Below are 15,554 nucleotides of genomic sequence, written 5' to 3' on the forward strand. Positions count from 1 at the left end.
TCCATGGGATTTTCCAGGCAAGAATACTGGAGTTATCCAGGGTATCTTCCTGACCCAGGGATTAAACCTGCGTCTCCTGTGTCTACTGCATTGCAGGTAGATTCTTTACTGCTGAGCCACCAGGGAAGCCCCTGAATGTGTCACTGCTGCTGCTGCTCAGTCACTTCAGTTGTGTCCGACTCTGTGCGACCCCATAGACGGCAGCACACCAGGCTCCCCTGTCCCTGGGATTCTCCAGGCAAGAACACTGGAGTGGGTTGCCATTTCCTTCTCCAACGCATGAAAGTGAAAAGTGAAAGTGAAGTCGCTCAGTCCTGTCCGACTCTGAGCGACCTCATGGACTGCAGCCCACCAGGCTCCCCCGTCCATGGGATTTTCCAGGCAAGAGTACTGGAGTGGGGTGCCATTGAAACTATGGTAAAAGTAAAAGTGAAACTCATGTAGTTTCAATGTTTTAAGGGATAATCATGGAAAGGCAACTTCAAAATACAAACCACTTTCACTTTTTCTATTTGGTTTTGTTAAATAATATTAAAAATGCTTTCATAGCCTATTAATCATAGTCCTCAAATGGCTAACATCATTGTTCCAGGTCAGAATACATGGATAATTCTATGATTATCTATGATGATTACTAGGTGTGTTATTTTACTTTAGTATTTCCAGAGCGTACATACTGATGAGCAAGGCTTGAACAATTTGCTCACTAGCTTACTGCTGGCAACAGAGTTCTTCAGTGATGCACAAAGCACATCCAAACGCTTCTTTATAAATATCTGGCTCTGATACAGGGCAATTATGATTAATGTGTCTCAGACACACTAATGTTTGGGAACTTGAGGTAGACAAGTTGTCACCTGATCCTGTCAGCCCAGTAATCAAAAACTGGTTTTTCAGAGAGAATTTTCTGCTTCACTGATTAACAGTGATGTTTTGGAAGAATTTTATACTTGTCATAAGGAAACATAAGCAAGCCTTGGTATTGGCTTCTTAAACTGTAAAGAATCGGTGGGACTACCTTACGACATTTTTTACACTGTCGTGTTAACCATTTTTCTGCTTTTCAAAGAAACATAGGCTCATTATATTTGTAACACAGCATTAAAATATTTGTAAAATATAAACTGCCTAAGAACAAAATATCATCACAAATCTTACAATTCAGAGATAATCAAAGTATTATCACCTATATCCTTTCAAACTTAAAATTTGGGGTACTGCATAATCCTATATGGTTTTGTAAGCGGCTTTTTAAAAGGAATATACTTAGATGTCGTTCTGTATAAACACAGATCTGTATTAACACTTTTAATAGCTGGAGAATATTTAGACTGTGTGTACTATGATCAATACGAATTAAAACGATTACTTACACTTATTTAGTGCTTACTATATGCTGGGTGTCCAAGAGCTTCCTTTGTATGAATCCATTGGATCCTTACAACCCGATTATCACTCCTGTTTCATACAGATGAGGAAACTGAGACACCGAGCAGGATGTTATCTGTCTAATCACTAATATCCTGCATTTTTCTAGTTAACAGTGCTTTGATATTATAAGCAATGTTGCTATGAATAACTTTGTTCATGTTGTTAAAGAATGTCTTTAGGATACATTTCAAAAAGTTGTTGGGTCCAGAGGTATTCACATTTTAACCCTGTGTTACACACTTTCAAATATTTCTACTGGGAGACTAATAATTTCATTTAACAACCTGAGTGTACGACTCCCCACATCCCTGGTTCTTTTTCATCTCTGTCTGACAAAAACGTATCTCAACGCTACTTTAATCTGCATTTCTCACTTTTAAAAACGGGACCCATAATGGGTTTTTTCTAAGCACTCTTCGTCTATCACAAGACTAATCTTGTTGACACGTTCTAAACCTTTACATCCTGCAGTCAGCAGTTACGGTAAATTTTGGTAAATTTACATAATTTCAATTTACATGCAAGATGCTCCAAGTTCCTTTCAAGTGGGATGCACAAATCTCAAGATGTTCCTTAGAATTTCTACAGGATACAGAGAACAGTTTTTGTTATTAAGTAAACATAAATAAAATTACTAAGTAGTTTAAGTTATTACTAACCACTGATCAAGCTTTAGATCCATTTTCCAGCTTTCTTTCTTTTTTTTTTTTTTGCTCGTCTTTTTTTTGGTGGGGGTGGGGTTGACTATCGCAGACCTTTTTGGTCAACTGCCAATCACTGTTAACAGCCTGCGGATCACACGGCTAGTAGCTGCCAACGCCCAGCTAGAAGAGCTTTCGACAGAGCTTCCAGGCAGGCCTTCGGGGACTCGCTGGATGATGCCAGCGCCGCCCCAGCCTCCGCGAGGAGCCGCGCGCCTGACACTCCCCTCTTCGGGATTCGGGCCAAGCCGCCCGCTCACATGACTTTACCAGAGCAAGCTTCCTGTCACCGCGGGCAGCGACCTGAACTCATAACCCCTTTTACTCAGATGAGGAAAGGAGTTTCCATCCTCTGCCCTAGGGACCACAAACTTGTGACCACCAACGGAGCACGGGGGAAAAGAGGGTTTCTCTCTACCCAGACGCGACCCCTTTTCTTTCTGCTCAACCTCTGATTCACGCTTGAGCTCGTTAGTCGTCTTTGGCACGCCTGGAGGACCCCGTCCTCCGGAGGCTCAGGACCAAGGCCAAGTCAGGAAAGACAGGCATCCCTGCCACTGTTCCCTGGGGCCAGTCAAAGGGGGTCCGGGCGGAGGGGGCTCTGGGGTTGGGCCGGTTTCTGCGGGGCAAGTTCGGGGCAGGTTCTGGACAGGCGAATCCCAGGGCACCCAGATTCCCGACAGGCTCCGCGCCCGGGGCCTTCAAGGCTCCTCCGCTCTTGCCGCCGCCGCCGCCGCCGCTGCCGCGGTTGCTGCGGGTCGGGGAGAGCTGGGGTTGTCGCGGGCCGCGGAGAGTCCGTCTCGGCCGCTCTTTTTGCCCGAGGAGACTTCCTTCCTAGGTCGCACCCTGACTCCCGTGGTGTCGAGGAGGAGTCCCTGCGGACACCTCTGCACGAAGTGGAGATGCCTCTGTTTGCCACCAATCCCTTCGATCAGGATGTCGGTAGGTGCTTCTGCAGCCCCCTGTCCACCCCTCGGCGGACCGCGAGCCCGCTTGGCCCGCTCCCGGAGGACGGTGTGGACCCCCGGGCCGGGCGGAATCCTGCCTCTTTCCTGAGGCTCTTTCTGTAAGGGTTTGGAGGAGGTTGGGGGCTTGTCGCATCTTCTTGAAAAAAAAAGGAGGGGGGGAACTGAGAGAGCCTGGGAAATAGGCCTGGAGCTGGGCTGTGGGTTCCTAAAGAACTGCTGGAAAAGTGGGTGTCGAAGGCCGCGGAGGAACAGCTGGTGTGGCATTTGGTGCTGGGACATTGCTCCTGGGAGGACAGAATCCAGAGCTAGGGAGTCCCAGCTGGCGTAGGATGATAAGCTGTGTGATGAAGGGTTTCGCGGGCACATGTCAAACGTTGGGAACTGGGATAATGTTTTAGGTTAGCTTCCTTAGACGACTTTAAAATCTGTTTTATAACTGTACGAGGGAGAGGAAGGAGAGAGCTTTGGTTAAGGGTAGACTCTTAAAGATACTGGGAGAGAAATGAAGATGGAATACTTGACAACAATATAAACACGCTTGAGGACCTGAGTCACTGGGCTGCTTTCCTAGCGTAGGTCTCAGTACTTTAAGTGTAGAAGAGGACCTGGGATCTGAAAATGCTAATTTGTTCTGAATTTGAAATACTCTTTTTTTTGTTTGTTTGTTTCGTGAATCACAGGTTTTAAGTACTGACTATATCAATTCAACAGGTTAGCTGTGTGTGTGTGTGTGTGTGTGTGTGTGTTTTCCTGGTCTGAGGGTAATAATGACAGGAGTTTGAGTTTTCCCTGAGAGAATTTTGGGGTGATTTGAATCCACTTAGTAACTACCTTGGCGCACAGGAAAGCAGGTTAAATACCATGTCTAACTGTTACAGTCAAGAAAAATAAGGGCGACCTTATGGAATTGCTATTTCTATATTTGCATAGTTTAATTATGAAAGGTTTGAATTTGCTTTTTAATTCCCAGCTTACAGCCTGCCACTGAAGCTTGAGGGTTTGGGTTAAGATTAGAAAAGGTTTCACTCCTGTCCCCGCCACTGCCTAGCTCAGAGGGAAATCATGGGCAGGTTACTTAAGTTCTTTGAGTCCTGGTGTCCTCATCTTTAAAGAAAAGGAAAATACATCCTGTTTGTGGTTCAATGAGATAACATGTATAGAGGATCTCCTGCAGTGCCTTTAGATAGTAGGCATCAACTCAAAGATAACTTTTTTGGGACATTTTAAATGAATGTCCTGCATGTTAGCAGTTGATGGAGCTTTAGAGGTCACCAGGAGTATTTAATAAATAAATAATTGGGAAGTAACATTTAACTTAATAAGTACTTAGCACACACTGTTTATAGGACACTTCTCAGTGACAATAGAGATAGTGATGAATAAGAGACGTGATTGCTGCTCTCAAGCAGTTTTATAACTTACTACATTAATTTCCAGGGCAAATGGTTAAAATAAAGCAGTTTCTTAATACCTGCTCCTTCTGTTTCCATCACCTTGATCTAGTTTTAATGGTTGTATGTAACCGAGCTTCCACCTACCCAATCATCTTTATATCCCATTGCCCTTTGAACCCGCATTTCCATTGGATTCTTAATGTCAAATCCTTTCCCAGTACCTGCACCACCCAATTCAGACACAGGCTCCTTCTTGCTTTTACACTTTTGCTCGTATTGTTTCTTCTACCTTTCTGCACGTCCTCATGATTAAAGGCCAACTCAGCATCCAGCTCATACCTGAATCATATCCTGATTACTCTAACCTAGGGTTTCCATAGGTGACACTACGAACGGTTTGGACCAGGTGAATGTCTTTGTCGTGGGTATCTATCCTCTGCAATGTAGGGTGTTTAGGAGCATCCCTGACCTCTCCCGGCTTGATGCCAGTGGCACCTCTCCCCACCCAACCCACAGCTATGATTTAAAACATCTCCAGACACAGCTAAATGTCCCCCGAGGGCACAAAATAGTTTCCAGTTGAGAAACATTGTTCTATCCCACTGTTGTTGCCACCCTTTTCAGACCTCCTGCAATACTTTTTGTCTTTACTAAATTATTTCATATTAAAGGTAGTCATATGTTGCGTTGCTCCTTAACTCTTACTTGTCGCTACGGAGGAGATGCATTATAAAAGTTTGTTGAATTGAGACTGTATCAGTTATGGTAAGCTTCTTGAGTATAGGAGCATTGTTTTGCTCCAGAAAAGCTTACTTTTTCCTTGTTTGTTTTTGGCTGCTCTGGCTGGTGACTGGCAGAGTCTTAGTTCCCTGTCAAACCTGTGCCTTTGGCAGTGGAAGCAGAATTCTAACCACTGGACCACCAGGGAAGTCCCAGAAAATTTTACCTTTTAAAAGCTAGGTTTTAGTGTTTGGATCAATTCTTTCCCCATGATCCATGTATCAAAATATCATGAAAAGTTGTCTAAGAAGACTTGCCAGAAACTCCCAGTAAATCATCCTTGGACAGAGTCCAGTAGACTCCCATTTAAAATTTTATTACTAGGATAGCATGCAGAATATAGTATGTATAATACATTTAACTATTTCTTCTCACTTTATCCATCAGTGAGCATGTCAGTGATACACTCTCACTAACTCACTTGATGTATTTATCACTTAACATTAGCATATACTTTTACCACTTAAAAATTAATTGCCATTAGCTTTATTCATCAATAAACTGGTAAACTGAAACCATAAAGCAGAAATTTACTGATTTTTACCACGAAACATTTTACATAAAGAAGTAAAATACTGAAGATAACTTTTCCTTTGAAGAAATGCCTCAATATGTTATTAGAACATATGCTGCCTGAGGACAGGGCTTTTTGTTTGGTTTGTTCACCACTATATCCCCAACATGTAGACCACTGTCTGGCACTAATAAACATTCAGTAAACATTTATTGAACACATGAATCTCATTTCAGATGTTTTATTTCTTGCTCAGTTGAACTCTTGAATTATAAAGATAACTCATTCCATCAAGCTTTTATTTCAAAGTCCCTGGTGAATCCCATTTTGCCAAATCCATTGGTCAATTCCTAGTCCATTTCTTTGTTGATCTCTTAGCATTCCTGTTTTTGATGTACTTCATTCTCTTGGTTTCTAGGACACCAAACTTTTTCTAACTTTCTGCTTAGTTCTTTTTAAGTCTTTTTGGCTTCCCTCTCTTTCTCTCTCTCTCTTTTTTTTGTGACTTCCAAATGTTCGGTCTTAGAACTTATTTTTTGATATATTTTTTTTCCCCTTTGGAGTCTTACAAGGCGACTTAGCTTAGTGTTAAGAATTCAGACTCTGAAGCTGCACTGTCTAAACTCAATTCCCAGGTTAGCTGCTGACCAGCCATGTAACTTTGCTTAGTTGCTGAAATATACTGTGCTGTGGTTTCCTTATTGTTAGTATGGGAAATAGAGATAATAACAGTGTTTGGTTTCTTCCCCAAACCTGCTCAGTCCTTCATCCTTGCCTGTTTCAATAGATGGCATTGCTGATATTTACTGTCACTCATTTCTAATGTCTGCTGCTGCTGCTAAGTCGCTTCAGTCGTGTCCGACTCTGTGCAACCCCATAGATGGCAGCACACCAGGCTCCCCTGTCTCTGGGATTCTCTAGGCAAGAACGCTGGAGTGGGTTGCCATTCCCTTCTCCAGTGCGTGAAAGTGCAAAGTGAAAGTGAAGACGCTTAGTCGTCTCCAACTCTTGGCGACTCCATGGACTGCAGCCTACCAGGCTCCTCCGTCCATGGGAGTTTCCAGGCAAGAGAACTGGAGTGGGGTGCCATTGCCTTCTCCGCTCTGATGTCTAGGAGTCATCATTGATTCTCCTTTTCCTTCACCCTCCACATCTATACTCTAAGCCAGTTCTTCTGGCTCTCCTTTAAAAATATATCTAGAATCTCATCACTTCTCCTTCGCTCATGACTGTTATCTTACTCCAGTCATCCTTCTCTCTTTGATAGACTGTGGCAGGAGCTATCGGCTTCTTTGCTTCCGTTCTTGCCGTTTTCAATCAGTTTTCATTTACAAAGATCCATGTTCTTTTAAAAGTCTGAGATACTGTCATTTACCTGCTCAGAATCTTCCAGGACCTTCCCATGCCACTTATTGGGAAATGCAAGTTCCCAGTGTGGCTCACAGTCTGGTCCTTCCTGTGTTCTGATATTATGATCTCCAGACACTTTCATTCTAAGCTTCTTGGTTCTCTGTACACCAAGCTCATTCCTGCTGTGGTATCTACGTTGTGCTGTTTCCTTTGTGTAGGACATTCTTCCCCCAAGTATTTGAAGATTTTATACTCATCAGTTGTTCGAGACTGTTCAAATAAGTTTCTAAGAGTAGCTTCCCCTAATTTCTTTCTGTAAAACATATCCATCTTCACCCTGCGTCCTTGTTCCGTTTTGTTTCTTCACTGTACTCAGCTACCTCCCGTTGATTGATCGATTGATTCTCTCCTGTGTAGAATATAAACTCCTGGACGATGAGAAATTTTCAGTTCTGTTCCTAGTATCATAGGGCCAATGCCTGGTACATAGGAAGCACTCAATATGTATTTATTAAATAATGAGTTGTTGATATTTTGCTCCCTCTCTGGCCTTGCCTGTCTATTTGGTGTTCTGTTACCACCTAAAAAAATCAATGTCAGAAAACTGAGCTTATGTTTCCAGATGGGTTCTTTCTTAATTATGTAGTTTATTTTATTATGTTCTAGATATCTTGGTTTGAAACCCAAGAGACATCTTTGAAATCATTACCCTGCTTCTGCCGAATCATCATGTCTTAGTTTTTATAATAATGCATTTGCATTTGTAGTCACACTGTTTTGGTCCAGTTCATACCCGACAATCTTGGACATGTTTTGTTAGCCCAGTCAGTATCAAACCACGAGTTTAATTTTCATAAATGTCAGTATCACAGTCTCCTGCAGTTTAGTGTGAGGGAAGGACCTTGCTTGGGCTTTGGGTTTAAACTGCAGGTACAGCATCAGCTCTTAGTAAGTGGGCAGAATGTGGACTTTAAAAACACACAAGATTCTCTTTACTGGAGTTGAATATTCAAATTTAGCATGTTCAGAATTACATTCAAACTTTTCTTCTTGAGTATGCTTTTCCTCTATTCTGATGACTGGTGCTTCAATTTACATAGTCACATATGTCAAGAGCCTGGATGCCATTCTTAAATTCTGTAATTGTCATTTTCTAGATTCTCACAAGAAATCCATGCTGTCTGCTGTGAGCCGGGTACCCTGAACTTGCCCTCAAGGATTCTGGTGCTGCCGTAGTCTGTGTGCTTCTAAGTTTATTCATCTGTCCCTCCATTCATGTCTCCCATCCTTTTTTCCCTCACTGCCTCCACCCAGGCACATTTAGCTTGCTCTCTGATGAGTGGTCCAGCAGCTGTCTTATCCCTGCTTCCAGTCAGTCCCCAGTTATTTTCCAGGTGACAGTGATATTTCTAAAATGTAAATGTGATCTTATGGCTCCTCTGATTAAAATAGTTGAGTGAATCTACAGCTTTCCACAGGAATTTGTACTTTTCAGCATAGCATATATGACCTAACCCTAGTCTCTTCAGCCTCTACATTTCTCCTCAAGGCATATTTCCTGGTTGGTTTTATACCGTGGCTTTTTCGTTTGTGGATTCTCTGACCTGACGTACTTTTCTCTTCATTAATCCCCATTAAAGGCTCTTTTGAGGAGCTGATGCACGTAAAGCACTCACCCCAGTACCTGCGCAAGGGATACGTTTCAGATCCTCTTATAATCAAGTTAGACAACAATTTGGAGGGGGCTATTCAGCTTCTGTCTTTCAAATTTAATTAACTTTATAAAGATCCCTGGGCTAGTAAATGGCTGAACCAGAATTCAAGTGCAAGTTGTCTAACTCAATCTTTACTCATACTAAGTAGTTGGTAATTGTTAGCGGAATATAAGCACCCTCTGTAGGGCTTTCCAGGTGGTGCTAGTTGTAAAGAACCCACCTGCCAATGCAGGAGACAGAAGAGACGCAGATACTATCCATAGGTTGGGAAGATCCCCTAGAGCCTTCTAGGGATAGCAGCCCATTCCCGTATTCTTGCCTGGAGAATCCCATGAACAGAAGATCCTGGTGGGCTACAGTCCATAAGGTCGAAAAGAGTTGACAGGACTGAAGCGACTTAGCATGCACACACTCAAGATTCTAAGCGGTGGAATCAGTTATTGTAAAACATACTGGGGAGGAAAATGTGAAAATCCAGAATACAAATCTGTTAAGGGTCTGCTGTCCACTGGGTTAAGAGATTTTCTACTCAATGTTTCTTCTGTTCCTGTTTTACTTCTCCTGTAGGTTATTCTTTCTGTTGCGTCTAGGTTTTCATTTCTATCTTGGGCTCTTTTCTGAGACACTTTCATGTTTTCCTTTGACACCTGCTTCCCTGTCTGGTCTGGTTAGAAGAGCTTCAGATTGCTCTGCCAATAGGATTTCCAGTGCTCAGGATGGACAGGAAAGTTAGGTGAAACATTCTGGAAAACTGAGTCTGATGATCTCCAAAAGAGGATGACTTCTTTAGGACTTGTGTTTTCCCTTGGCTGATTTGATGAACTCTTATATCTCCAGACTGACTGAATGAGTCTTTTTCCTATAGCCTGAACATGGTACACAGTCATCCTGGCAGCACCTCCCCAAATCTCTAGCAGTCATAAATTTTGAGAAAATCAGAAGTAGCTGCTTATCAGAAAAAAGTTCTTCAATCCATTGAGAAGACTACTGAAATTCAGATGAGGCTCATTGTGTGATTTTTCTGGGTACTGCTAGGCAAATTCTCAGTCTCTTGTTTTTGAGTATAATGGTAAGGATAATCTGAGGATAAAATGAGATCATTATGAAGCTTTGAATTCTTTGGAAGCAAGTCTGTTATATTTGCTTGTCACTTTTCCCTTTCCCACGAACCCTGTTTTTTGTCTTAGAAAATGAAGAGTTTTGACGTCGCTGTTTACAAATCCATGTTGAACTGCTCTGATAGTTTATATTTTTCTGATTTAAAAAATGTTTATTATTTTACAGCCTAGAAGAACTGAGCTATTGCTCTTGATCTTGAGGCAGCATCAGTAAATAATGTGAATAGTTTTAGTGTTCTGAGATGAGTGGCATCTCTGATCTCTATTAAGATTGAGTTAGATCCTGATCCTATTTATGCATAGGAAAATGTTTAGCATAATATCTGCTAATGACTATACCAGACACCCCTGCTGCTGCTGCTAAGTCGCTTCAGTCGTGTCCGACTCTGTGCGACCCCATAGACGGCAGCCCACCAGGCTCCCCCGTCCCTGGGATTCTCCAGGCAAGAACACTGGAGTGGGTTGCCATTTCCTTCTCCAATGCAGGAAAGTGAAAAGTGAAAGTGAAGTTGCTCAGCTGTGTCCAACTCCTAGCGACCCCATGGACTGCAGCCCACCAGGCTCCTCGGTCCATGGGATTTTCCAGGCAAGAGTACTGGAGTGGGTTGCCATTGCCTTCTCCAAGACACCCCTGGATATGCCTTAATTCAGATCATCCTTAGTTATGATAATAGACAATTTGTATTTGATCAGACATAAGCTTGTCACTTCTAGTTAACAACTATTTACTTTTTAGTAAGTTAGGTTTTAATAAGCTTAACTATTATATATTTTTTTGCTGTTTTTAAAAAATTTTGATATTTGGCAAAACTAATACAATTATGTAAAGTTTAAAAATAAAATAAAATTAGAAAAAAAATTTTATTGGAGTATAGTTGATTTACAGGGTGTGTTTGTGTATAGCAAAGTGAATCAGTTATGCATATACATATATATATGTACTCTTATTTTTAGATTCTCTTCTCATATAGGCTGTTACAGAGCATATTGTATTATTTAATAAATAAACTGATAGATTTCAAGATTTAAGTGTATTCTTTAAAAAAATGCACTAAGCTTTTACAAAATCTGCTTGGCTACCAGTCAGTAAGAACGATGAATTAATTATTTAAGTGCGCTGCCAGATCAGAGTGATAGCCTGCTTTCCTTTTCTAAGATGAAGTACAGTCATCCCTCAATATCTGCAGGACTTCCCATGGACACAGAACTGCAGATGTTCAAAGTCCCTCATAAAATGGCATAATGTGTTCATATAACGTATGCATATCCTCTCATAGACTTTTTTTTACAAGTTGGAAAAGATGTTTTTACCATAGAAAATTTTTAAAAATATTCTTTACAAATACTGAACACTTACAAATTAATAAGACACTTAGGTTTAGTCACTTAGTCGTGCCCAACTCCTGTGACCCTATGGACTGTGGCCTGCAGGCTTCTCTATCCATGGGATTCTCCAGGCAAGAATATTGTAGTGGGTTGTCATTTCCTTCTCCAGGAGATCTTCATGACCTGAAATCAAACCTGGTCTCCTGCATGGCAGGCAGATATTTTACCAGCTGAGCTACAAGGGAAGCCCTAGGACACTTACGTAGATGTACAAAAAGAGAGATGGGCAAAGGCCATGAATATGTATGTCACAGAAGAAAAATACAAGTAGTTGATATAAACAGTATATTACACTTGACTCACTAATAATTAAACATAGAGAAACTACAATAAATGTGAAATATTTTTATTGTAAAGTTTAGGCAATTCTGAAAATTAGCATATTTTTTGGCAGTTACTAGTGCTTGATATAAGTATCTGGTTACAAAAAGAAACCTGCAATCTTAAAAAAACACATTTAAAAAAATATGTATATAAAAGTAAAGCATTGGAGGGCTTTTCTGTAAACATGAGATCTTTCCTTTTCCTGCCAGTGTTTCCTCCTTTTCCAGTTATTTTGAGAGACTTGTTCAATCAGTCTTATTGAACCACACTGACCAAAGGCCCTCAGGGGTTCTGGAAGGAAAATTCAGATTCGAGGTATTCAAGAGAGTGAAGAAGAAGCACGTGTCCCTCTGAGTTCATCCCAAAGGAGATGAATACTCCCATATACTTTCAGTCAGGGGTCCCCAGCCTCTGGAATCTAATGCCTGATAATCTGACATGGAGCTGAGGTATTAATAATGGAAATAAAGTTCACAATAAATGTACTGTGCTTAAATCACCCCCACACCATCCCCACCCCACCCCTGCCTTCCTGAACTTGGTCCCTGGTGCCAAAGAAGTTGGGGACCACCGCTTTAAATCATCTCTAGATTATTTGTAATGCCTAGTAATACGTGTTCTTGCCTGGAGAATCCCAGGGACGGGGGAGCCTGGTGGGCTGCCATCTATGGGGTCGCACAGAGTCATGACTGAAGTGACTTAGCAGCAGCAGCAGCAGCAGCAGCAGCAGTAATACGTAAATGCTATGTCAATAGTTGTAAATACAGTGTAAGTGCTGTGTAAATAGTCACCCATGCACAGCACATTCAAGTTTTGCTTTTGGGGACCGTTTGGAATTTTTCTTTTTCTGACAGTTTTGACCTATGGATGCTGAATCTGCAGACTGTAAATGTTAGACTGGAGGATCTTGTTCGGGATGACTCACTCAGTCTTCTTGGGTGTCAAATGGTTTGGGGGTTTAATGGGGCAAGGTTCTGGGACTCCTCAGAGCAGTTCCCCTTGGATTTACTTCACACGTTGGGTTTCTTTTAAGATAAATTTTTCTTAGAAATGGTTGAATAATAAAGGATTTGACTAATCTTTGTCCATGTTTTCTGGAAAGTGTTAGTCACTCAGTCGTGTCTGACTCTTTTTTGAGCCCATGGGCTGTAGCCCGCCAGGCTCCTCTGTCCATGGGATTTTCCAGGCTAAAATACTGGAATGGGTTGCCATTTTCCTTATCCAAGGGATCTTCCCAACTCAGGGATCAAACCCAGGTCTCCTGCATTGCAGTCAGAGAATCTTTACTATCTGAGCCACCAGGGAAAAGTGAAAGTGTGTCTGACTCTTTGCTACCCCACGGACTGTACAGTCCATGGAATTCTCTAGGTCAGAATACTGGAGTGGGTAGCCTTCCCCTTCTCCAGGGGATCTTCCCAACCCAGAGATGGAACCTAGATCACCCAGAGAAGGGAACCTTTAAATCCTTGGAATTTCCCAAGTGGTAGGAGCATCTTTCATATTTATGGTGGGTTCCTGGGACAGTCCTTTGGTTTATACTAGTAAAATCACTCAGTATGGGGGCTGATCGCTCCAAAAAGACTAATCTTGTGATTAGATGGCTGGCGCTTTGAGTCACATGGTATCAACTGGACCTCCACAAAGGAGTAGGAGGCTTGGAGATGGAGTTTCAGGAGGCGGCCCCTCATTCAGTCAACAATACCTTCTTGATGAAACCCCAATAAAAACCGTGGACACCCCGCCTCCATTGAGCTTCCTGGTAGGTGATCCACAGTGACATGCCAGGAGGATGAGGAGTCCTGAGGGTGCAGAAGCTTTGCTTTTGAGTTCCTCCCAGGCCCAGCACAATGCGTATCTCTTCTTTGGCTGGTTGACATTTGTATATTTTATAATAAAACTGTAATTATAGGTGATTTTCTTCATTCTGTAAGTGGTTATAGTGAATCAGTGAACCCAAGGGGATAGTGGAAACCCCTGAATCTGTAGCCAGTTGGTCAGAATGCATGTGGCCTGGGAAGCCCAGAGCTTGTTTCTTGTGTCTGAAGTGAGGGGAGACTTGAAGTCCTGTACCTTCAACCTGTGAAGTGTGTGCTAACTCCAGGTAGCTAGCATTAGATTTAACTTGTAGAGGGTTTCTGCATTGAAAAGTAAAATTTGAAAAAAAACACTGAAATAGATGTTACTAAAGGTCTATGTTTCTGTGACCCTTATGGATTCATATTGCAGTTGTATGATCAAGTTTAGCATTTATTGAGCGTTTAGACTGAAAACATGAATGTTCAAAGAATTACCCAAAGTAGAAGTTGTTATTTTTAAGGGATTTACAGTTATGGAAGCTTAAACAGGTCAATTTACTGTTACCATCTTGGCACACCTGCCAGTGAGAACACATTAAACAGCATTTCATCATTTGCTTTCAAAGTAGCTCATTTACTTTGTCTCCAGATTTATGTTAAGTTTCTCATTATAGTTTCTTCTTTTCCCTCTCCCAAACTAGTTTTTACATGTTGGCAGCAGATTCATGTTTTTTCCCCTAAAAGTCAAACTCTGATCAGATTGTTTCCTTGCTCAAAATTTTCTTAGCTCTCTGGTGTTTCTTGAATTAATACAGATCCCCTCATGGTTAAAGCTCACTTAAAACAATTTAGTGAGTCTAGAAATTCTTTTACTTGTAGCTGCATCTTGCTTGCTTCATTTTTTTGCTGGTGGACTTTCTCAGGATTCCAATAAAGAGGCAAAAGAGAAAATACTCCAGACACAGATCTTTTCTACTGGTGCGGATGGTGACATAGTGTATCAGTTCAGGTGTTCTGGACTTTCTTGGTATGTTGCTGTTTCATAGTGACAAGAACTTTAGGTCTTGAAAGACTTAGTCTATAGTAACCTCGTTTTAGGTATAGAGTAAACCAACAAGGGGCTCCTCTGATGGCTCAGTGGTAAAGACCCCCACTTGCCAATGCAGGAGATGTGGATTTGATCCTTGATCAGGAGGATCCCTTGGAGAAGGAAATGGAAACCCACTCCAGTGTTCTTGCCTGGGAAATCTCATGAATAGAGGAGCCTGGCAGGCTTAAAGTCCACAGGGGTCACAAAAGAGTTGGACATGACTTAGTGACTTAGTTCTCTTTGGAGTTCACATGATTTTTTGTGTCAGTTACTTTGACACTCTCTAGTTAGGCACATGTATGTTAAGGATTTTTGTCTTCTCTGAGAATTGACCTCTTTATTATGTAATGCCTTTGTCCGTGACGATTTTCCTTGTTCCAAAGTTGGCTTCATCAGACATTAATATAACTAATCCCACTTCTTTGTGATTAGTGTCAGCATGCTGTTTCTTTCTCCATCCTTTTACTTTATATGTGTGTCTTTATATTTAAAGTGGGTTGCTTGTAAATGACATTTAATTGTATCTTATTTTTTGATCACTCTGACAATCTCTGCCTATATTTAGACCATTAACATTTAAAGTGATTATTGATATTGTTGGATAAACATCTACCATACCTGTTACAATTTTCTAGTTGTAACCCTTGTATTTTATTTCTGTTTCTGATACTCTTCGACCTGCCTTTGGAGTTTTAATTGAATATTTTATATGATTCCATTTTCTTTTTTTAGCATATTAGTTATATATATTTTTCTACTTTCTGTAACTGCCTAAGAGTTTACAATATATATATGCATTTACAACTAGTCCAAGTTCACTTTCAAATAACATTGTGCCACTTCAGTGATAGTACAGCTCACCTTCTAGTAACAAAATATTCACATTCCTAATTTCTCTCTTTTGTTCCTGGTGTCCTTGCTGTGCTTCATTTCATTTATACATATGCCTGCGCACACACACATTCATGTATGCATATCTCCTATATT

The 15,554-nt window shown here is 41.3% G+C and overlaps 1 protein-coding gene across 2 annotated transcripts in view; it reads left to right on the forward strand.

The window, feature by feature from the left end:
• The first annotated feature begins 2,870 nt into the window (after window positions 1–2,870).
• The window catches only part of STAM (signal transducing adaptor molecule), a 63,330-nt gene continuing 50,646 nt past the window's right edge, over window positions 2,871–15,554 (forward strand). Inside the window, exon 1 of one of the 2 annotated variants that reach the window (XM_010811112.4) lies at window positions 2,871–3,074. Coding sequence is in view for 1 of the 2 variants with exons in the window: in NM_001076842.1 (NP_001070310.1) it covers window positions 3,035–3,074 (40 nt within the window). In the remaining variant the exon portion in view is untranslated. The remainder of the gene's footprint in view (window positions 3,075–15,554) is intronic. The other variant, NM_001076842.1, reaches the window with a different exon arrangement.

The sequence above is a fragment of the Bos taurus genome, chromosome 13 (assembly GCF_002263795.3).
Source record: "Bos taurus isolate L1 Dominette 01449 registration number 42190680 breed Hereford chromosome 13, ARS-UCD2.0, whole genome shotgun sequence".
NCBI lineage: Eukaryota > Metazoa > Chordata > Mammalia > Artiodactyla > Bovidae > Bos > Bos taurus.